The sequence below is a fragment of the Triturus cristatus genome, chromosome 1_2 (assembly GCF_964204655.1).
Source record: "Triturus cristatus chromosome 1_2, aTriCri1.1, whole genome shotgun sequence".
Lineage (NCBI taxonomy): Eukaryota > Metazoa > Chordata > Amphibia > Caudata > Salamandridae > Triturus > Triturus cristatus.
In genome coordinates, this window is record NC_140580.1 from 300643704 (window position 1) to 300666309 (window position 22606).

General features: G+C 49.3%; 1 protein-coding gene across 1 annotated transcript in view; it reads left to right on the forward strand.

Moving 5' to 3' along the window:
- Positions 1-22606, forward strand: part of DNAJB12 (DnaJ heat shock protein family (Hsp40) member B12) — a 243135-nt gene that overhangs the window by 147613 nt on the left and 72916 nt on the right. The window contains exons 5-6 of the mRNA XM_085603836.1: positions 8133-8212; positions 9336-9445. Coding sequence (XP_085459962.1) covers positions 8133-8212; positions 9336-9445 — 190 coding nt within the window. The remainder of the gene's footprint in view (positions 1-8132; positions 8213-9335; positions 9446-22606) is intronic.

Genomic DNA, 22606 nt, shown 5'->3' on the forward strand with positions numbered 1-22606 from the left:
ACACTCACTTTTAGGTCTTATTCTTAGGCCTAATGCACATTTCTGCTAACTAAATATACTGAGACACATTGTTCGTATTAACATATTTCAAGGCCTATGGCATACATTAACATTGCATATGTATGGGGATTTTTCTCCCTAGGCTCCATCAAGCTTCACTAGATATTGGAGAAGAAAATAAATGTATTATTGTTGAGGAATTGAGTTTAAAACCACATATGTAGGGTTGAAATATAATACGAAGCAATTGCCTTGTTGGTGCAAGTTTTAGTAATTAGCTGTCCAAGGGGATAAATATAAATCCTGTATACCAATGGCAAGTGCTATCAGCATTAAAAATAGCATTTGCTTCTGGTGGTTTTTTCTGAAAAACCTAAGCAGCATACTGGATTGGCCTGTGTTTTTTTTTCCTTCAGATGTATGGGAAAGAAGTAAGTTCGAGGCATGTGGGCTGCTGAATTCATATCTGTGCATAGATCGCCGCCTAGTGTTGGGTCCGGATGTTTGCACGTTGTTGTCCTGGAAGAGTCTTCGAAGTATCCTGGGATAGGTGACTCCTCCCCTGGACTACAGTGCGCATGGGCATCCTCTCCATCCTCAGATTGTTTTTTTCCGCCATTGGGTTCGGATGTGCTATCTTGACTCAAGTTAGGAAAAAATATTTTCGAGGCCAAAAGGCCTTTAGTTCGCGTCGGTTTTGTTTCTCGATCGGTATCGATAGACCCTTTGTTAGTTTACTAACTTCTAGATCCAACTTTTCGCATCTTACCTGACCATCGGCCCGAAATCGACGATGGAATCGAGGACACCATTCAAGAGGTGTCCGGTATGCAATGCGAAATATCCCCACATCGACGTCCATCCGGTGTGCAACAAATGCCTTTCGCCGGATCACGACGAATCTACATGCATGGCCTGTGCCCGGTTCCGATCCAAGAAGACTCTACGGAACTGACGAGCGGCGAGGCTCGAAGCACAGCACGCGGCACCGGCCCCGGCCGACATCTTCAACGCCGAGACCGAAGATGTCGAAGAATTAGGGAACCTACCCTCCAGTCCCGCTCCCGAACATGACTCCGGATCGGAAGACGTCGACGAAACACTCTTTCACAGAGATGAAGACGACACCGAGGTAGGAGACTACAATGAGGCCTTAGGGGCCGAAGAGAGTAGCTCCGGTGACGAGCAAGGCCTACCCGTTCAGACTGAAGAGAGCCCAGTGCAAAAGTCTATGGCTCCGGTCGAGGGATCGCCTTCGGGCCTTACCCAAGACCTATCCCGCAGTTCTTCGGCCCCGCCCTCGGGCCCGGCCTCGGACATTCAGCGGCAGCCATTAATGCCCAAACCAGCTGGTTTCCCCTCTTCGAAACCGAAACCAAAAGCTGTTCAGGTTCAAACGAAACCGAAAGTGGCGCTGGTCGGATCGAGGCCTTCCACACCTTCGACGCCATCGAAACGCGTCGACACCGAGCGCACCAAGCGCGACTTCGGTGCCGAACTCGAAGCGGCCGACGTCGGAGTCGGCATACGGAAAAAGGCCTTCGGTGCCCCCACACCTGCTCGGCTCCAGGCACCGACGCAATCAACTACGACCCTAAAGGTCAAACTGCCTGCTGCGTCTCACATCGCTTCGACGGCAACACCAAAGCCTCATGCATCGAAGACGTCGACGGCCATTCCCGCCCCTCGACTCGATGACCCACCGGCGCCGAAGAAGTCCACGGCCGCCTCTACAGAACCGGTCGGCGCTAAAGACTCGAGGGCGCTCCAGACGCGACCCGTTGCGGCGCAGAGCAACAAAACCAAGACAGTCCTCAAGGACACGTCGGGCTCCGAGCCAATAAAAGCTCCGGCAGCCTCTTCGGCGCCAGCCAACATTACTTTTGGCCTGCCACCAGCCACGGCCCCGAAACTGTTCCAAATCAGGACACGGGTCACACACACCACGGTCACACCTGCAGACCGCTCTGATGAGACGTCTCCATCACATCTCATCGACGCCGACACCGGCAGGATGATTATCCACAAAAGGAGGATAACTTCGGAGCCAGCTTTGGACTCCTTCCGGATCCCACTAAAAAGAAAGCTGCCTGTGGTTTCAGAACCTGTTCTTTACGAACCTTTCCACTCACCCTACCAGGATCCACAATCCTTCTCTCCCACACACTCCGACACGGATGCGTTGGAAGACTACATGGGTGAACAAGTCCCCTACCACGGAGACATGGACCCTGCCGACCAGCAGGACCCTGATCAAGCTTGGGATGACCCTGTGGACCCAGGTGCACCTCTAGATGCACAGGACCCGCAACTCTATGGAGCAAAAACATCTCCCACAGAAGACACTGCAGCGTTCAACGCTCTAATTGAACGTGCTGCGGCCAATCATGGAGTGCAGCTTCACTCTGACACCGTCGAGGACGACTTTCTTATGGACACTTTCGCATCCTCAGAAAGGCATGTAAAGACTCTGCCCATGTTGAAAGGGGTCCTCAAACCAGCCAAGGACATCTTCAAGGAACCCACCAGGGCAAGGGTGATAAACCCCAGGATCGACAAAAAATACAGATCAGCGCCTGGGGACCCTACTTACATCAGAGGCCAATTACCTCTAGACTCCATTGTCGTTGCGAATGCTCGCAAGAGGGCACACTCGCAAACGACAGGTGACGCTCCTCCCCCGGACAAAGAGTCCAAGGTGTTAGAGACCTCTGGCAAGCGAATTGCCGCCCAGGCAGCTAACATATGGCGTATAGCCAATACTCAAGCGCTCCTCGCTCGCTACGATAGAGCGCACTACGACACATTAGAGCAACTACTCCAACATCTCCCTGACCAATTCAAAGAAGGTGCAGAGATCCTCATCAGGGAGGGACAGCTCCTCACAAACGCATCCATCAAGTGTGCGCTAGATGCCGCAGACACAGCTGCCAGGGCCATAAACACTAGCGTCATGCTGCGACGACATGCCTGGTTGCGAATCTCCGGATTCAAACCAGAGGTGCAAAATAACATACTCAACCAGCCTGTCAACCCCGACTATTTATTCGGCCCGGAGGTTGACACCACTCTAGAGAAAATAAAAAAGGACACGGACACTGCAAAGTCCATGGGGGCTCTCCAGACTCAGTCCTTTCGGAGCGGCTCCTTTTGTCGCCCCGGAAATAAAGGAGCAGGTAGAGGACAGGGGTCACAGCAAACATACAACAAGGGCAATACACAAACCACCTACGATAAAAACACCCGGGGTGGATATCGTGGCTCCAGTACAAAAGGCAGAGGACGCGGCTACGGCAACACCAGGTCCTCCCCCAAGAACAAGCAGTGACGCCCTCTCCCTTCCTCCCGACCACCTAACACCTGTCGGGGGAAGGTTACAGAGGTTCCTGTCCACGTGGAACTCCATCACCACGGACAGGTGGGTCAAAGATATTGTCGAATACGGTTACTGCCTAGAACTAACCTCCACTCCACCCACAATTCCTCCAAAAAACCGTCCTATGTCCTCAGAGCACTTAACGCTCTTACAGCAGGAGGTGCAAAGTATGCTTCTAAAAGGCGCAATAGAGGTCGTACCCGTCCACGAGCAAGGTACGGGGGTGTACTCCCTGTACTTTTTAATACCAAAAAAGGACGGGTCTCTCAGACCTATATTAGACCTGAGACCCCTGAACAGATACATTCTTTCCGAGCATTTCCACATGCTCACTCTACAGCAAGTCCTTCCGCTTCTCAGGCAGGGAGACTTCCTGGCTACACTGGACCTCAAGGAGGCGTATTTCCATATACCCATTCACCCCTCACACAAAAAATACCTCAGGTTCACTGTCCAGGGGCAGCACTACCAATTCAAAGTCCTACCCTTCGGCGTGACAACAGCACCCAGGGTTTTCACAAAGTGCCTAGCTACTGTGGCAGCACATCTACGGAGGCAGCACATACACGTCTACCCCTACCTGGACGGCTGGCTCGTTCAAGCGAAGTCAGCCCAGCAATGTGCCAGCCACATGTCCCGCACCATTCACCTCCTTCACAGTCTGGGATTCTCACTAAATTACCCAAAATCCCATCTCCAGCCCGCACACGTACAACAGTACCTAGGTGCGACTATAGACACTCTGGCGGCCACAGCTCAGCCAAATTTAGTGAGGATCAACAGCATGCAAATGCTGATTCCCAAGTTCAAACCCCAACACTCACTTCCGGCGCGAGTGTTCATGCAGTTGATAGGCATGATGGCCTCCTGCATTTTCATAGTCCTGCACGCGAGATTACATATGCGCCCACTTCAGGAGTGCTTAGCACGTCAGTGGAATCAGGCTCACGGACAGTTGAAAGACCTAGTGTTGGTGAGCGGTCGGGCATACAACTCTCTGCATTGGTGGAATCCACAAAACCTTTGCAAGGGCCGACCGTTCCAAGAGCCTGTTCCACAGATAATACTGACAGCGGACGCGTCTCTCCAGGGATGGGGAGCTCATGTACTCCACTACACAGTGCAGGGACTATGGACAACACAACAGAAGAAGATGCACATCAACCTTCTGGAACTGATGGCAATTTTCCTAGCTATGAAAGCATTCAAAGTACATCTGTGCAACAAGGTCGTGTTGATCCGGACGGACAACATGACCGCAATGTACTACATACAGAAACAGGGAGGAACACACTCTCCACAGTTGTCTCATCTGGCTCAGAGCATGTGGAAGTGGGCCATTCAGAGGAACATGTTCCTCATGGCAGAACACCTCCCCGGCAAGGACAACCAGATGGCGGATCTGCTCAGCAGACACAGCCACCAGATGCACGAGTGGGAGTTACACCCATCAGTACTCCAGCCGTACTTCCAGCAATGGGGTCATCCGGAGATAGACCTGTTCGCCACAAGCGAAAACGCAAAATGCCAAAGCTTTGCCGCCATGTTCCCACATCCGCAGTCGCAGGGCAATGCGATATGGATGAACTGGTCCGGCAGATTTGCGTACGCTTTTCCCCCAGCACCACTGATACCGCTGGTGGCACGCAAACTCAGACAACACTCACTGACACTCGTCCTGGTTGCTCCAACGTGGGCACGCCAGCCGTGGTACACCACCTTTCTCGAACTTTCCGTGGTGCCGCATCAAAGGCTGCGGATCAAACCCGCGCATTTGACGCAGAACCATGGAGACATTCAGCACCCAGATCCGCAACAGCTGAACCTGGCAATCTGGCTCCTGAAGTCCTAAAGTTTGGCTACCTAAACCTGCCACCTGACTGCATGGACATCATTAAGGAAGCCAGGAGACCAACTACCAGAGCTTGCTATGCAGCCAAATGGAAGAGGTTCGTCATTTATTGCAATAATAATGACATTAACCCGCTAGACGCATCCATACAAAACATAATTTGTTATCTATTACACCTATACAGATGCAATCTGGCGTACACCTCTATACGTGTCCATTTGACCGCCATATCAGCCTATCTGCAGACCAGGCAGCGCCTCTCTCTATTCAGAGTGCCTGCCATCAAAGCATTCTTGGAAGGCCTCAAACGAGTCATTCCTCCAAGCCACCCACCGGCTCCAATGTGGAACCTCAACTTGGTCCTCACACGCCTGATGGGTCCACCCTTTGAACCTCTACACTCATGCGAGCTTCAATTCCTTACCTGGAAAGTAGCTTTCCTAGTAGCGATCACTTCTTTAAGAAGAGTTAGTGAACTCCAGGCACTAACCATTCAAGAGCCATTTATACAGGTTCACGCCAACAGGGTCGTACTACGTACCAACCCAAAATTCATGCCCAAGGTAATATCGCAGTTCCACATGAATCAAAATATTGAACTGCCTGTTTTCTTCCAAAACCCACAGACTGTCGCAGAAAGAGCACTCCATACACTAGATGTAAAGAGGGCCATAATGTACTACATCGACAGGACTAAAGCCTTTAGGAAGACAAAACAACTTTTCGTTGCCTTTGCCCCACACCACAAAGGTAACGCTATCTCCAAAGCAGGTATAGCCAGATGGATCGTTAAGTGTATTTAAATTTGCTATCAAAAGGCTAAACGCACATTAACGATTCCCCCACGAGCCCACTCAACACGTAAGTTAGGGGCCTCCATGGCTTTTCTAGGAAACATTCCCCTGCATGATATATGTAGAGCAGCCACCTGGTCCACTACACACACATTTACAAAACACTATTGTGTAGATGTGCAATCAAAACAGCAGGCAGCTGTAGGACAGGCTGTTCTCAAAACTCTTTTTCAGACCGCTGCAGCTGGCACGGGTAGCCGCCGCTAATAGAGGGCACTGCTATGTATTCTATGCACAGATATGAATTCAGCAGCCCACATGCCTCGAACTGAATATGCTACTTACCAGTATGCATCTGTTCTTGGCATGTAGGGCTGCTGACATTCATATCGCCCTCCCTCCTCCCCGGCGCCTGTAGCAGCTGCAGCTCTCAGAATTACTGTAAGCATGGTCATCACTTTCTATATCTACTCCATCACTGCCACAATGGCGAAAAACAATCTGAGGATGGAGAGGATGCCCATGCGCACTGTAGTCCAGGGGAGGAGTCACCTATCCCAGGATACTTCGAAGACTCTTCCAGGACAACAACGTGCAAACATCCGGACCCAACACTAGGCGGCAATCTATGCACAGATATGAATGTCAGCAGCCCTACATGCCAAGAACAGATGCATACTGGTAAGTAGCATATTTACTATTTAACGTCGGCAAAGGGGAATGACCTTCTCAACAATAAAAACAATTTCCCCCATGGAAAACAGGTTACATCTGCAAAACACATTAGCGTCAGACTTAACTACTAAAGCATTTTCTCCCTTGTGGAAACCTTTGTCTAAACATTATACGTTGGAGTATGCTAGAACATTTACAATAGTCATTGATTTTCCTGGAGTGCCTCCTGTTTAAATTCCTGAAAAAGTCACAAATTTGTTTTATACGTTGGTGAAATCCAACAGAAACAAATTCACACTTCTTCAACATTGGACTTGGTGAGACTAGCCAATGTTCTCAACCCATAAGAAACCGGAAAGGAACAGTCCATGGAAGTGAGACCTTGTATCCTCAGCATGTGAATGTGAATAAATGGTTCCATCGTCATGCACAATGCCCTTCACATATAAAGGGCTGAGGGGATGAGAGAGATTGTTTATAGGGGCTCTCATTTGTACTCTCCCTTTCAATATCACGCACACGAACAACAAACGTACCCCCATATTTGGCTCTAATTAGTGAGTAATTTACCCAATTCAGGATGATTTGCTTCTCAGTACCTGCAGATAGTGCCAGAAGGTATTTCCAAAAAAGAATGGGATGGCCTCAGACACCCTATGGGTGTCCTACTTCATAATTGGCCATCCCATGCTCGCCAGAGAATCCTCTAGTGGCGGGCGGCCCTCATCGTGAGTTGAGGAACTATCCAGGGATGATCCGGGGAATGGGGATCAAGGTAGCTAAAAACCTGTACACCTACCCGTAACAGAACTGTGCCTTTATTAGGGGGTGGTGTAGGGATGATTAAAACTAACAATCAAACATTTGAGGCTTAATTTCACAGCTCATGTTCTTTTGGATCGACAGGTTTAAGCCCTGAAATCCTGCTTGCCCCATGTGAATCTCTGTCTATAAGTATACACACCCACTCACTGCACACACATACATACTATACCAGTTCCTCATGGCTGGTTATGGCAGAAATTGATTTTGCTCTTTGTCAGTGTTAGGGTCCCTAACTTCGGGAAAATCACACCTCATGGAGGAGTGAGGTGAGGGGAGCCTTGAAGACACACATTGGTCAAAGGTCTCTCCCTGGAAGTGGCACCTAGTTGTGCGCCTCTATACTCCTCCCAATTATTTGGTCAGTCAGTTCACGTGCTTCAAAGATCTGTGTGCAAACTTCACATTACACGTTGAAAATGTGCAGAGCGTCAATGACTTTCGTGATATTAACACCTGTATATTTCAATGACATAAACTATTATTAGATTCCCATTTTTAGCAATATGTATCGAAACATACTTAGTGGAACAATATTTTAGATCAAGAAACAATGCTTTTTGGGGATATGTATGCAGCAAAAAAGTCTTAAAACCTCATATTTTTCCACCAGGTAACGTCCATGTGTACAGCAATGGTCGGATGCGCTACACCTACCAGCAGCGTCAAGACCGGAGGGAACAGCAGGGTGATGTGAGTAGCCTTCATGGATAAATTTCTGAAGTTATCTTATTTAGTAATTCATAAGCATATTAATATCTAAGGTATTTGCTAAACATCACAAGTATTTTCTAGGTATACTTTATATAATTTAGGCTATGATGGCTTTACTCACGCACATTTCTAATTTCATCTCCCCGCCCTCCTGCCCCCATCTCCCATGCCCCCCTCCCCCGAATTCCCCAGTAAGTTGCAGCTTCCAAGAACCAGAAACCAGAACCAGGAGCCAAATGGATCTCCCTTGACCACAAACTCCGAGTCTAGCCTTTTTAGGTGGCACTTCCTGTTTTCCCCTCCCCAACCCCTCCATTGCTTTACATAGTATGCAAGGAGGAAGCAGCACCCCTCATGTTTTCAGCCACCAGAAGCAGAGATAAGAGAAACAAGATGGCAAACTTAGAGCTCAGCGTTTCAATTATCCTCAGGACCTAAAAGCATGAAATAAGTTAAAAGCTCTAGGGGTGGGAAATACTACTTATTTATTTAGAACTTTACCTTTAAATTATTGTTATTCTAAACTAGATGCAACTGGTTTTTTGCACTCCACTTATATTGCTGACCACTGAATGATTTTATCTTGTGCCAGCCAGCAATTTCACAACCCTTGCTGGTGTTGGACCTCATGTATTTTGATAGTGGATGTCTTTGCATATTATTAAAGCCCCCTAGACCACACAGACTTGTGAAGGAAACTGCCTACAGTGTCCTCTTCAGCAGTACTTCCTGGGCCGATGCACATAATAGAATTAATAGCTAAAAGATGGTTCCTTGTGGGCGAGACAGTCTCCCGAAACTGTCTGGCAAAAGAGGGTGTTGGTTCTTAACCTCTTCTATGCCCATGACGAGATAGTCTCGTCATGGAGCACGGTTGCGCTGTGCCCATGACGAGACTATCTCGTCATGGACCCCGCCCGCTAATGAGAGGCCCGGCACAGCAGGGGGAAAGGGCGGGGCACTGAAGGGGTTAACAGGCTAGTTTCAGCAATGGGACGGGTTACCTGTGCATGTCGTGAGATGTGTCATCCTGGGAAAAATTAAGATTTGTTGACTTTTAGTGTAATATTTATTTTCTTCTTCTTCCGAACCATTCCTCCAGGGTGGCCTAGGATTGTTTGTACAGCTGATGCCGATCTTGATCCTGATCATTGTGTCTGCCCTGAGCCAGATGATGGTCTCCAGCCCCCCGTACAGCCTTAGCCACAGACCGTTAGTATACATACCATTTATTTTCAGTGCAAATATAATGTCAGGTAGCTATTTACTTGCTTTTGTTGTTTACTTTCTCCCTGGATCATAAGAGTTTTTCTTTTGTACCAAAATCTTTGACTTATAAAATTATTTCGAGCCCATAGGCTTCTCATTTAAGAGATAGATCAAGGTATTACTTTTCCTGTTTCTTTGATCTGTGCCACTGCATGTTTGGTTTACAGAAACCTAATATAGCAAAACCAGGTACTGTATATTCTTTCAGGTGTATCGCCATGCCTTCTTTGTTCTGTTTCTGTCACCGTTCCTTGTTGGAGGGCCTGTCCTCTGACATGATTTACAGGGTTGGCTTATTAAAAATTAGGTCAGAAGGCGATGTCCACTATTGGTGCTGTACACCTTCAGTGTCATACCTTAAAAAAATTTCTCCAATACCTTACCTGAACACATGAATAACTGAACAGGCAAGAGATCAGTCTGAGAACTATATGAGAAGTGAGCTCGGTTTTACCATGTTCTCTGATGGATGTCTCAAAAAAGGGTTATTCCAAAAACACAAAGGCTAAATTATCATGAAACATGGCACTTGATTAACTTCTTATTTGTGCATGTCTTTTTAGAGAAATAAACATTGCACAGATATGAGGATGACTTTTTCTTTTACCATGTTTTTTTTACAATATGATACCTGTATTAATGAAGATCCTATAGTCATAAATGCTTGAATAATTCATGCTTTGTGCGTGGACTTTTCCTTACATACATATATATTGTTCATGTATGAATATAGGGTTCCAGTGTCCATATGATGAACAGCAGTACTGTCAGCTGGAATGTTTTCCTAAATGTAGCTTTAAGAATTGAAAAATACAATTTTCACGTCTACATTGCAGCATCTTTGCTGCAAATGAGTTTGAAAGTCTATACCAGAAAGGGAAAATTGCATTCTAATAGGCCTACACTGAAAATTGTGAAAAATGCATCGTGTTTCTTTCAAATTCCAGGCACCTCCTCCACTGATAAGGCATTATATTGGCAGTTGCACACCAGATCCATGTTCCCTTTTGTGACTCCTATGAGTAGGATCTCAGAGCACATGTGTGTTTTCACACCCCAGTTTTTGTACAGCAATATCTGAAAGAGACACGTTGGTGATAGATTCCTTACCTTAAAATTTCCCCCAGCCGTCATTCTGGATCCGGAAAGTTTTCGTCACTAGTACCCCTGCGAGTCGGAAGGTGGTGTCGTGCGGCTCTGCGTCCGTCATAGGTGTCATGATCGCCGGGATGACGTCACGGCAGCTACTTAGATGCCAGTTCTGTTGTTTCTTTTTCCACGCTAGCATGCGCAGATCCAGAGAGAGCGGTACCCCCAATCAATTTTTGACTAAGGGTTTTAGTGACTTTTGTCTCTGTTCTTTTGAGTCTTTGACTCCTGGTGTATAGGGATGCCCGGTTTTAAGTCTTGTGAGGCTTGTCCTCGCATGATGTCGGTAACGGACCCGCACTTTGAGTGTCTCTACTGCCTGGGGTGCGACCATGACCCCGCGTCATGCCCTGACTGCCGGGTGATGGCTCCAAAAACTTTGCGGGAGCAGTCCCGAAAGTGGCTTGAGGCCCAGGTGTCTGCTCCGCACCATTCAAGGTCCCGTCGGAGGTCGAGGGACCAGTCGCGGAGCCACCACCATCGTTCAACGAAGCCTTTGCACTCTGGGTCAGGTAAGGCGAAGCACAAGAAGTCAAAGAAGCGGTGTCGCTCTTTGCCTTCCCCTAGCCTGTCGCACAACATGGCTGAGGGTGCAGGTGGTGCTACCCCACGGCTCCGGCAGAGCCTATGCAGTTGCCGAAGGGCTAGCCGCCCTTCGTGGGTCCGTTGGCGACTCTGGCCCAGCTGCAGGAATTTCTGTCAGCCATGGCTCGCCTCTTTGGCCCGCGGGTCCGACTGGGGGTCCTTGCCCTTCTTCGTCGCCGGCTCCGGCCCCAACATCATCGACGGCTCTGGCCTCTGCGCCGCGAGACCCCCATGGATCCATGCATTGATCCAAGCCGATGTCGGTTGGCCTCATATGACCTCCATCAACGTCTATGGCACCGCCGCCATCTTCGGCCGGTTCCCCTGCGGATGCTGTCCCCGGCTTCCACTCCGACATGGAGGCGGTACCGGACCGGTGTCGATTGACACAGATTCCGACGGGGAATTTCTATACCTTTCTCCATCCTCCTTCTTCTTTTCCGCCTGCCCAGCAAGTTCCGGAGGACGGGGAGGGGTGTGAAGACCCTCTTGCAGCCCAATGCGAGCTAGACCCGGACTAGGAAGAGGATTTGGAGGACGCAGGTGGACTGGATTTTTCCCCAGAACCTGGCGCACTGTCTCCTTCTACCGTGGCTTCGGAGGAGGGTGGTACTTATTCAGTGGTGCTGCGTAGGGCAGCCGAGGCTCTCCACCTCGAGCTCCCTACAGTGGCCGTCAGGACTAGCCTTCTGACAGAAATGCTTTGGCAGGCGGCTTCCTCTGCGGAGCCGCTACTGCCCTTCAGTGACACACTTTCAGACGTTCTTTTGGGCACCTGGTCCAGGCCCAACACAGAGGCGCCTGTGGATAAGAACGTGGCCCGACGCCATCGCCCGACTCCATTTTCCTCTCCCAACACCCTACCCCTGAGAGCTTGGTTGTCCAAGCCTCTGCGTCCCCGAGCAAATTCGCTTCCGCACCTCTGGAAAGGGAATCCAAGAAACTGGAGCAGTTTGGGAAGAAGATTTTCTCTTCCACTAGTTCAGGGTTGCGGTCTGTGAACACCACATGCCTCTTGGGCCGTTATTCCCACTCTGTGTGGGATACCGTGGCGCAGGTGCTGCCTCAGTGTCCGTAGGAGGCCCGGACGGTGCTCTCCCAAGCTATTGCTTAGGGGAGAGATGCAGCCAAGTTCACGATTTGTTGTGGCCTTGATATTGCCGACTCACTGGGCAGAACGATTTCCACGACAGTGGCACTACGCCGTAATGCCTGGCTGAGGACAACTGGCTTTTCTAGGGATGTCCAGAACACTCTGATGGACATGCCTTTTGATGGCACTCGCCTTTTTGGCGACAAGACAAACAGTGCGTTGGAGCATTTTAAGGACTAGCGGGCTACAGCCAAGTCCTTGGGCCTTTCAGCCACACGCACTCCTTCGGCTTCTGCTTTTCGCTCCTTTCGTGGCCAAGGAAGGGGCGCACAAACATGTTTGTTTCTAAGTCACAGCAACAGTCTCAGCGCAGCCGCGAACGTGGGACCCGCCGAGGTGGGTCACGGGGTCAGCGGGCGGGTCAGTCCACCACCACTGCCTCCAAACCTTCCTAGTTCGGTGTTTCAGGACCACCAAACTCCAGTGGGCGGCAGGATTCGCCATTACCTCCCCCACTGGCGCACCATCACTTCAGACAGGTGGGTTTTACAGATTATCCAAAGGGGCTACTCCCTCCCTTTCAAGACCACCCCTCCAGCCATGCCACCTCAGTACTACCGCATGTCGGGGGATCACTTGGCACTTCTCCAGCAGGAAGTTGCGGCCCTCTTGGCCAAGGGGGCCATCGAGCGCGTTTTGACGCCAGAAGTAGGTTGTGGTTGTTACTCCCACTACTTCTTGGTTCCAAAGAATGACAAGGGCCTGCGTCCTATCTTAGACCTTCGGAACGTAAATCGCTTCCTCCGGAAGGAGAAGTTCAAGATGCTCACACTTCCTCAGGTCTTGTCTGCCCTAGACCCGCAAGACTGGATGGTAGCGTTGGACTTGCAGGACGCTTATTTTCATATCCCTATCCTGCCGGCCCACTGTTGTTAACTGCGGTTCACGGTAGACCACAAGCACTTTCAGTTCACCGTGCTCCCTTTTGGCCTTACCAGCGCCCCTCAGGTGTTCACGAAAGTGATGGCGGTGGTCGCAGCTCATCTGTGCAGATGAGGGGTTTCAGTCTTACCCTATCTCGATGACTGGCTGTTGAAAGCGGGCTCGCCCCAGGCAGTCGTCTCCCACCTCCAGACTACGGCCGACCTCCTGCATTTGCCTGGGTTCTCCATCAATGTGCCGAAGTCGCACCTGATTCCTTCTCAGAAGCTCCTCTTTATCGGAGTGGTTCTGGACACGGCGCGGTTTTGGGTTTATCCTCTCGAACAGTGAGTCCGGGACATTCGGGCTATGGTTCCGAACTTTCGGCCCTTGTCCTGGGTTTCGGTCAGGATGACCTTCAGGCTGCTAGGCTTCATGGCCTCCTGCATCCTGCTGATCAATCATGCCAAATGGCATATGCGGGCTCTGCAGTGGGACCTGAAGTTCCAGTGGGCGCAGCATCAAGGGGACCTGTCCGAGTACGTCCAGATCTCGGGGGGCACTGCACAACAGTTGCAGTGGTGGCTCACGAACCAGCATTGGGTCAGCGGCAGATCACTCTCCCTTCCCCAACCGGAGCACACTGTGGTGACGGATGCGTCCCTCCCGGGATGGAACGCCAACAAGGGAGAGCCAGAGATCAGAGGCCTCTGGTCTCCGGTGGAGTCCTGGCTCCATATCAACCTTCTGGAGCTCTGGGCGATCCTACTTGCACTGTAGGCATTCCTTCCCTCTGTCAAGGGGAGAGTAGTGCTGGTGTTCACAGACAACACCACCGCCATGTGGTACTGCAACAAGCAAGGCGGGGTGGGGTTGTGGACCCTATGTCAGGAGGCTCTGCGTCTCTGGACATGGGTGGAATGTCAAGACATTTCCTTGGTGGTTCAACACTTGGCAGGTTCTTTGAACGCCAGGGCGGACGAACTCAGCCGCAGGTGCATTGATGGATCACGAATGGCGTCTTCACTCGGAGGTGGTGCAAGGTCTCTTTCGACAGTGGGGAGAGCCTTGGTTAGATCTATTCGCCACCGAAGAGAACACGCAATGTCAGCAGTTCTACGTGTTGGAATTTCCAAGGCGGCACTCGCTCGGCGACGCTTTTAGTCACAAGTAGAGTTACGGTCTATTGTACGCCTTTCCGCCTATACCACTTCTACCCAGAGTGCTGAAGAAGATCAGGCGTGACGGTGCCCAAGTCATTCTTGTGGCCCCGGACTGGGCTCGAAGAGTTTGGTATCCCGAGCTACTCAGTATGAGCGTGGATCCCCGATTCGACTGCCTCTTCGGGAGGTTCTTCTGTCACAGCAGCAGGGGACGGTCCTCCACCCGAACCTGTCCAGCCTCCACCTCCTTGCGTGAAGATTGAGCGGTGACAGTTGATTCCAATTGACTTGCCTCCTGAAGTCTGTGATATTCTGGCAGCCAGGCGTCCCTCCACTAAATCGGTATACACCAGCAGGTGGAACAAATTTGTGGCATGGTGCATAGCAAAGGCTGTGGATCCCTTTCTGACCCTCTTTCAGAAGTCCTTTTGTTCCTTCTCTCTTTGGCCCGGCAGGGCTCTGCTCTGGGCACCGAGGGCTATCTTTCTGCAATTTCGGCCTTTCTCAGGCTCCCTGATCAGCCCTCTCTTTTCAAGTCCCCTGTTGTAAATAGATTTCTCAAAGGCATTACTCACCTTTTCCCTCCTATTCCTTTTGTGAGGCCACAGTGGGACTTGAACCTGGTTCTTAAATATTTGATGTGCGCTCCCTTTGAGCCTCTGCAAAACTGTCCTCTACGTTTACTAACTTTGAAGACTGCTTTCCTGGTTGCCATAACCTCCGCTAGGTGCGTGAGTGAGCTCCAGGCTCTTTCCTGTAAACCTCCTTTTCTGTCTGTTCATCCGGACAAGGTTGTGCTTCGCACTCGTCCTTCCTTCTTGCCAAAGGTTGTTACTGCCTTCCACATCGGGCAAACTATCACATGCCCCCTTTCTTTCCGCCTCCGCACCCTTCCAGAGAGGAAGAGAGGCTCCACCGTCTGGACCCAAAACGTGCGCTCTCATTCTACCTGAACCGCACACAACCGTTCCAGTTGGATGACCAGCTCTTTGTTGGCTACGTAGGCGCCAAAAAAGGCCGAGCTGTACACAAGAGGACTATCTCCCACTGGGTCGTCTTGTGTATAAAAGCCTGTTATTCTCTGACTAAAAAGGAACCTCCAGTGGGGTTGCGCGAACATTCTACCAGGGTGACAGCAGCTATTACTGCATTGGGACGTGGGGTCGCCCTGCAAAACATTTGTCAGGCAGCCACATGGGCCTCGCTGCACACTTTTACTAAGCATTCTTGCCTTGACAGTCAAGTCCGGAGAGACAGCTTCTTTGGCCGTTCTGTTATGATCTTAGTTTCCAGGCCCACCATCGGGGTTGGTATTGCTGGGGTATCTATTCTAAGGTAAGGGATCTATCACTAGCATGTCTCTTTCAGATGCACAAGTTACTTACCTTTGGTAACGATATATCTGTAAGAGACATTAGTTAGTGATAGATTCCTTACCGCCCCACCCATCCTCCCCGTTCTGCGAAATGATTTCTAGGGTTAAGGTCATCCCTTTCAGGGCCTTAGTTTCAATGCACCAGTAGTCAGAATCTTTCATGGCTCTGCGTTCCTGGCGCGGAAAGTCGTGTACAGAACTGACGTCAGCGCGCGAGGGCGGCGTCTAAGTAGCTGCCACAACGTCATCTCGGCGATCATGACGCCTTCGACGGACGGGAGCCACACAACGCCACCTTCCGACACGCAGGGGTACTGCTGACGAAAGCTTTCCGGATCCAGTCTGACGCCTGGGGGTAATTCTAAGGTAAGGAATCTATCACTAACTAATGTCTCTTACAGATATATCGTTACCGAAGGTAAGTAACTTGTGCTTCAGTCCGCTTTGTGATTTTTCACCTTCTTCCAAGTGAAATGTTTTTTATCAGCAGCTGAACACATTATCCAGTGAGAAGTGCTCTTCAAGTGGAAGGAAGAAGGCTGTCTCAGACCCAGACAAGGTCTATGTGGTTTTTCTTTCGGCTTCACACTCTGCCTCCCGGTTCCACACTCTGTGAAGGAGAAAATGTCCAATAGGTTCTTGAAGGACCAACAGGGCATAAGGCTCAGAGTGATGCTCTGGGGTATGAGAGCAAAGAAAAGAGGAAGTGGAAGGAGGAAACCTCTTCAGCTGCACCCTCCAGATGCAAGCTGGTTCCCGACAAGGAGCCCTCAAGAGGGAGATCCAGAGACAGAAAACTAGGCACAAAACACAGTTGATATCATCACTCTTGTTGTCATTCATAATTGCTGTAGTAACTTTCCATGTTGAATCCTTGGGCGCCTAATCACTAGCAGTCTACTATGGTGGGTACAACACCATGTACTCTCCACTGTTATAAAGCTATCAAGAATATCAATCTTACAAAGATGTGATACCTTCGACATCTAAGGACCTTCGGGTGACGTCACCAAGATCACGTCACCATCAATGTAAAAAGACTCTTTTATTGACGTCCACAGCGCTATTGTCGCCTGAGGTCTCAAAGATTAAGCGTCAATATCGAATAAACAACATTGAACAAAATCACCTTCTTCATTAATGTCGGGAGGAACAAGAATGGATATCTCTCCATCACCGTCAATATCCATGATGATATTTGGCTCTCCATCTCCTCCTGCTTTATCAGTTGCCTTGTGAAAGTCCCTCATTCACAGAGGCTTGTATCACATGATCAGACTACCACTACAAGGTTTTCTACATCTTCTCTGTCTTCAACACCACAAAACAGAATAAGAGAAGGCATATCTAGATTGCATCAGGCCTTACCAACTCCTGTCATCCCCTTCCTTTAAGGACCTTGAGACCTATTATTCCATTTGAGGATCCCATTCAAGAGCTCTTGCAGTCTTTGTAATTGTCTCCACCAAAGATGGTATCCTGTACCACATCTACATTTCTGGTGAGTCAGTCCAAGAGAAATCTATCAACTTCCTTTCATCCTCCATATTCTTAAAGGGATACATGTTCGAGGCATGTGAGCTGCAGATCACACTCTAAGCATAGATCGCCATCTGGTGTTGGGCCCGGATGTTTGCACTTGTTTTTGTTTTGGAAAAGTCTTTGGAAGTCACAAGGTAGGTGACTCCTCCTTTGGATGATAGTGCACATGGGCATCGGCTCCATCTTCAGATTGTTTTTTTCCACTATCGGGCTCGGATGTGTTTCTCGCACTTCAGTTCGGAACCGTCACCGATTCCACTCTCGACACGCAATCCTTCACCCTTCTCAGGTATTGTTTTCAATCGTGATCCCTAGTCTTCGCGCATCTCTTCAACATCGAAGTCCTCGATTCCGGTCGTCGACGAAGGCCTTCGGGCCTACCTGTTCCTTAGTATCTGGCTCATGAAAAAGACGCCATTCAAGAAATGTCCTCAATGTGGGTCGAAATTTCCCCACACCAATCTGCATGAGGTGTGCAACCTCTGCTGGTCTCCGGAGCACGAGGCCAGAGACTGTGTGGCTTGTGCCTCTTTCCGCTTAAAGAAGACCATTTGAGATCGTCGAGCCAGGAGAACAATGGATCGCTTGTCGGCACCCATCCCCGATGACATCTTCCAGAAGTGCGTCAATGTACCAGAACAACAGCGCATCAAAGACAGTACCGTCAGCGCCTCCGAAGCCAATGACTCCGACCTCGAGGACATCACTCTTGGGCAGCGGGTCGTATGTAGAGACGTCGACCACGACCCCCTCCCTACACCATTGAAAAAGGCTTCGGTCACACCTTCACCTTCGGACCCAGGTGCACACCGAGAGACTGCTTCCCATGCCCCGCCCCCGGGCACGGCAAAGAAGCCTACTAAGCCTTCAGGCGACTTGGGCTTGAGTCAGTCTACCATCGGTACCGAGCGGACACCGGCACCGAAATTGAAACCGCCCTCCTCCTCCACCAAGCACTCTGCGCCGAAATCTACAGGCACCCCGCCCCATCGACTCCGAAAAAACACTCGGAGCTGAGCAAAAAGCCGATCCCTAAAGCTTCGGATTCACACCCTTCGGAGCCGAAAAAAGCCTCGGATCTGAAAAAACACCCGGTTCCACAAGCGGCCACAGAGACTGTAAAACATCACAGTTCCAAGCCAAAGGAGCAAAAAACCATTCCAGAGTCGGTGCCGCGCAAGTCTTCCGAACCGAAACGGTCACGCCGAAAGACCAGCCTCCATCAGAAGAGCTATTTAAACCAGACCCTAAACAGAAAACTCTTCTAAAAGACCCTAAAACTGGTCAGCTGACTTTAAGTACAAAGAAGAGACCATTGGATACGCCTGTATCCTGAGACTGAGCCTTTAGCTCCACCACCTAAAAAAAGGGACATTGCCACACATCTCTCCTCAGGGTCCCTTCTCCACCACCTCCCCCTCCACCTCCTCCCCCACCACACCATTCTCCTACACCATCTCCTCCACCAATGGAAGATGATGATGACACCTCTTATGACCCGGGAGGGGGTGCGGATGATGAGCCACTAGGGGATCCACCATTCCCCTGACCCCATGGACGAATATAGTACATCAGATGTCCCTAATGCTCCACAGGATGACATCTACCCCTCCAGGCCTTCCCCTCCGGAGGACACAATGGGTTTTCATCAGCTTCTACACAGAGCTGCCCAATACCATGGGGTTGACTTACATACTGACCCTGTGGAAGAGGATTTCCTTATGGACACCTTTGATAACCCACAAAGATCCACGGCTATTCTGCCCATGCTAAAAAGAGTTACCAAGCATGCACCTGAGGTATTTAAAGATCCTGTCAAGGCTAGGGTTATTAACCCCAGGATCGAGAAAAAATACAAGGCTGCCCCAGCAGACCCAGCGTACATTAAGGGCCCCGTACCACTAGACTACCTTGTAGTCTCCAATGCTAGAAAGATGGCCAACTTTCAGACATCAGGGGACGCTCCACCCCCGATAAAGAGTCCAAACTCTTAGACGCCTCCTGGCAAAAGAACCGCTTCACAGGCAGCTAACATATGGTGTATCGCCAACACTCAAGCCCTGTTAGCCAGGTACGATAGGGCACATTACGACCAGCTTGAAACCCTTTCAATACCTCCCGGACAAATATAAGCCTAAAGCCAATCACCTTATACAAGAGGGGAAACTCATCACCAACACATCCATTCGTTGCGTGCTGGACGTGGCAGAAACCACCTCCAGAGCTGTCAACACATGTGTTCTCCTGCGTAGACATGCCTAGCTGCGCATTTGAGGTTTCAAACCTGAAGTACAAAGTTCCATCTTAAACCAACCATTCGATCAGGAACACTTATTCGGCCCTAATGTTGATTCATCCCTTGAAAAGATGAAGAAGGACACGGACACAGCTAAATCAATGGGAGCCTTGCAAGCGCAAGCTCCCAGACGTTGCTTTCGTCGTCCCTCTGATAAGGGCACCTCCAGAGGCTACTCCTCTGACAACCCCTCCACCTCTTATAAGACTCCCACCCATTCTACATTCACCAGAGGTTACCAGAGAGGAGGCTACAGAGGCAACAATAACAAAGGTAGAGGCAAGACCAACAACACCTGCTCTGCCTCCACCCCTACCCAATGACTTCCCACCGTTCCCCCCGGCCCATTCCAGTCCAGTCAGGGGAAGATTACAACAGTTCCTGCCTGTTTGGACCAACATCACCACAGACAGGTGGGTGAGACAAATCATTCAATCAGGCTACTGTCTAGAACTCACCTCTACCCCCAAACATACCACCCAAACAACACCCAATGTCGTTACAACATTTATCACTGCTCAAGCAGGAAGTCATCTCCTGCCTACAAAAAAGTGCAATAGAACCAGTTCCCCTGCACCATCAAAACACAGGAGTTTACTCTCTGTATTTTCTCATACCAAAAAAGGACGGCTCTCTGAGACCTATTCTAGACCTCAGATCCCTAAACCTCTACATACAGTCAGACCATTTTCACATGGTCACACTTCAGCAGGTCCTTCCTCTTCTCTCACAAGGCGACTTCCTTGCCACTTTAGATCTCAAAGACGCCTACTTCCATATTCCCATTCACACATCTCACAGGAAATATCTCAGGTTCGTAGTGGACGGTCAACACTACCAATTCAATGTACTCCCTTTCGGAGTCACCACAGCACCCTGGGTATTCACCAAGTGCCTGGCGGTAGTGGCAGCTCATCTAAGAAGACAGCACATTCACTTCTTCCCGTATCTAGACGACTGGCTCATAAAAGCCAGCTCATACAGTCAGTGTGTACAACACACTCACGCCACTATTCAACTACTCCACGACTTGGGGTTTACAGTAAACCACGCAAAGTCTCATCTACAACCGTCCCACATACAGCAGTACCTAGGTGCCACAATAGACACCTCACGCACGCGAGCTGTTGCTGCCTCAGTCAGCCTCGAGACTTCACGTGCTAAAGGGAGCATGGATCTCCGGAAGGCCACTGAAGGCCCAGGCGTGACTCCGCTCGCTGTTATCAGATTGCAGCACATTCCTCTCAGTGTCCCAAAGGAAATTCACAGGACGAACATTACACGTCTGTAGGTGCCAGTACTGGTGTAATGAGGAATAGTCCCATATCGTATGATGTGTCATAGATCAGCGTAGTTCGAGCAGCATAGAGGGAACATGAGTTGTGCAACTGGTATATCCGGCTGGCGTGGGATAAGCTCTATGTACATGGAGAATTGTATTTTTTTAACCGAGCGTTCCTGGAGAATGAGTGTGGGTAGTCTAATGCTTTTAACCACTTTGAGTTGTGCATTCCCATCCCGATTGATATCTGTTTCTCAGGTCTCACGAAGTCGCGTAAATTGGATCAGAGTATGTTATTTCAGGGCCCTATAGAGCCAGGTAATGAAGTGTCGGCCTTCAAACACTGTTAATAATTTATGTAGTACTCCGTGGGTTTGTGATGCTTCATGGGTAATCCTCCACAGCTTATTGCTGATCCTTTTGAGCGGTGAGTACAGTAGAAATTGTCCTGCTTATCAAAGTTGAGAAGTTGGCCATCCACAAATAAGTCAACCCAGCATTGAAATATTTTTGTCTTGTCAGTGTCTTAGTTCTGCAAGTGTCAAGGGTAAATTGTCATTGGGTAGACCCTAAAGTGGGATTTCTGGGGGCATATGCTCATAGCCTACATGTGAGCTGGAGAGCTCTGTTGAGAAAACAGTTTTTTATAGGGTCAGCAGTTAAATTAACAACCTACATTACTAGCGTGCTGGGACCACAGATGTGACGGAACCCAAACCATAGCTTGAGAAAAACACAATCTATACTTCACTGATGAGGACTAAGTAGGCCAAATGTGGCTTGGGTCGCATGTGTCGCCATCTGTAGAGGGACTTGCCAGTTTGGGATTGACTATTCCTATTGGAGCCAGACTATGGCTTGTTTAGATAGGGTTGGTCTCTGTAAAGAATGGCATAGTGTATCATAAACAGTGGACTAGAATCGTCCTTGAGCAATCCCCAACTGCAACAAACAAGAGCCTTCTTGTAGTTTGTTGCAGTCTTTTGAGGAGGAGAATCCACAGTATCATGTTCATTAGAAGTTCATTCAGTTGTACACATCACAGCTAAAAATAGCAGAACTCCTAAATGTACACCATTGTTAGAACAATACGCAGTAAATTTCAATTTACACAGGAAGACTAGCATCAGAGTGAAACATTTGCCTCAGACACTAAACACACCACATGTGTTTCTCCCATCCCTTGGCTCCTAGTGATCATGGCTGCTTTCCAGGAGGCCATGAAGCAGATAAATGCTGGTCATCAGGGGGACACGCTCCATATGAGCCACCATAAAAACCTGTGTCAGCAGAGGGATTTGTCCAATTAAATCAACATGTTTAATATTTTTTCTTCACTGTGCAATAGAAAGTAGAAATGGCAAGTACTGAGCAATACAGAGCCTAGCATAACCACGCAAGGACAGAAGTACTTAAACAACTATTCCACTCTGCGCATTGGTAAAGCACCTGTCAACAGAAGCCATTTTTTTAGGTTTTTATATTTTTTTTTGTAATACTGCAAAGTCATTCTCAATTTATTTCATAGACTCCCTCTTAAAAGTTGCCACTTTTCATTGATGATGCTGTATCATTTATCACGTGATTTTGGGGGGGGGTAGCTATTAATAGTTCAGCAGGTGCTGTGGCACCTGTGTCAAGGGGGCGAGGGCGCTGAGAACCCCAATTATAGATGTATGTTCCACTAATCTGTGGGTA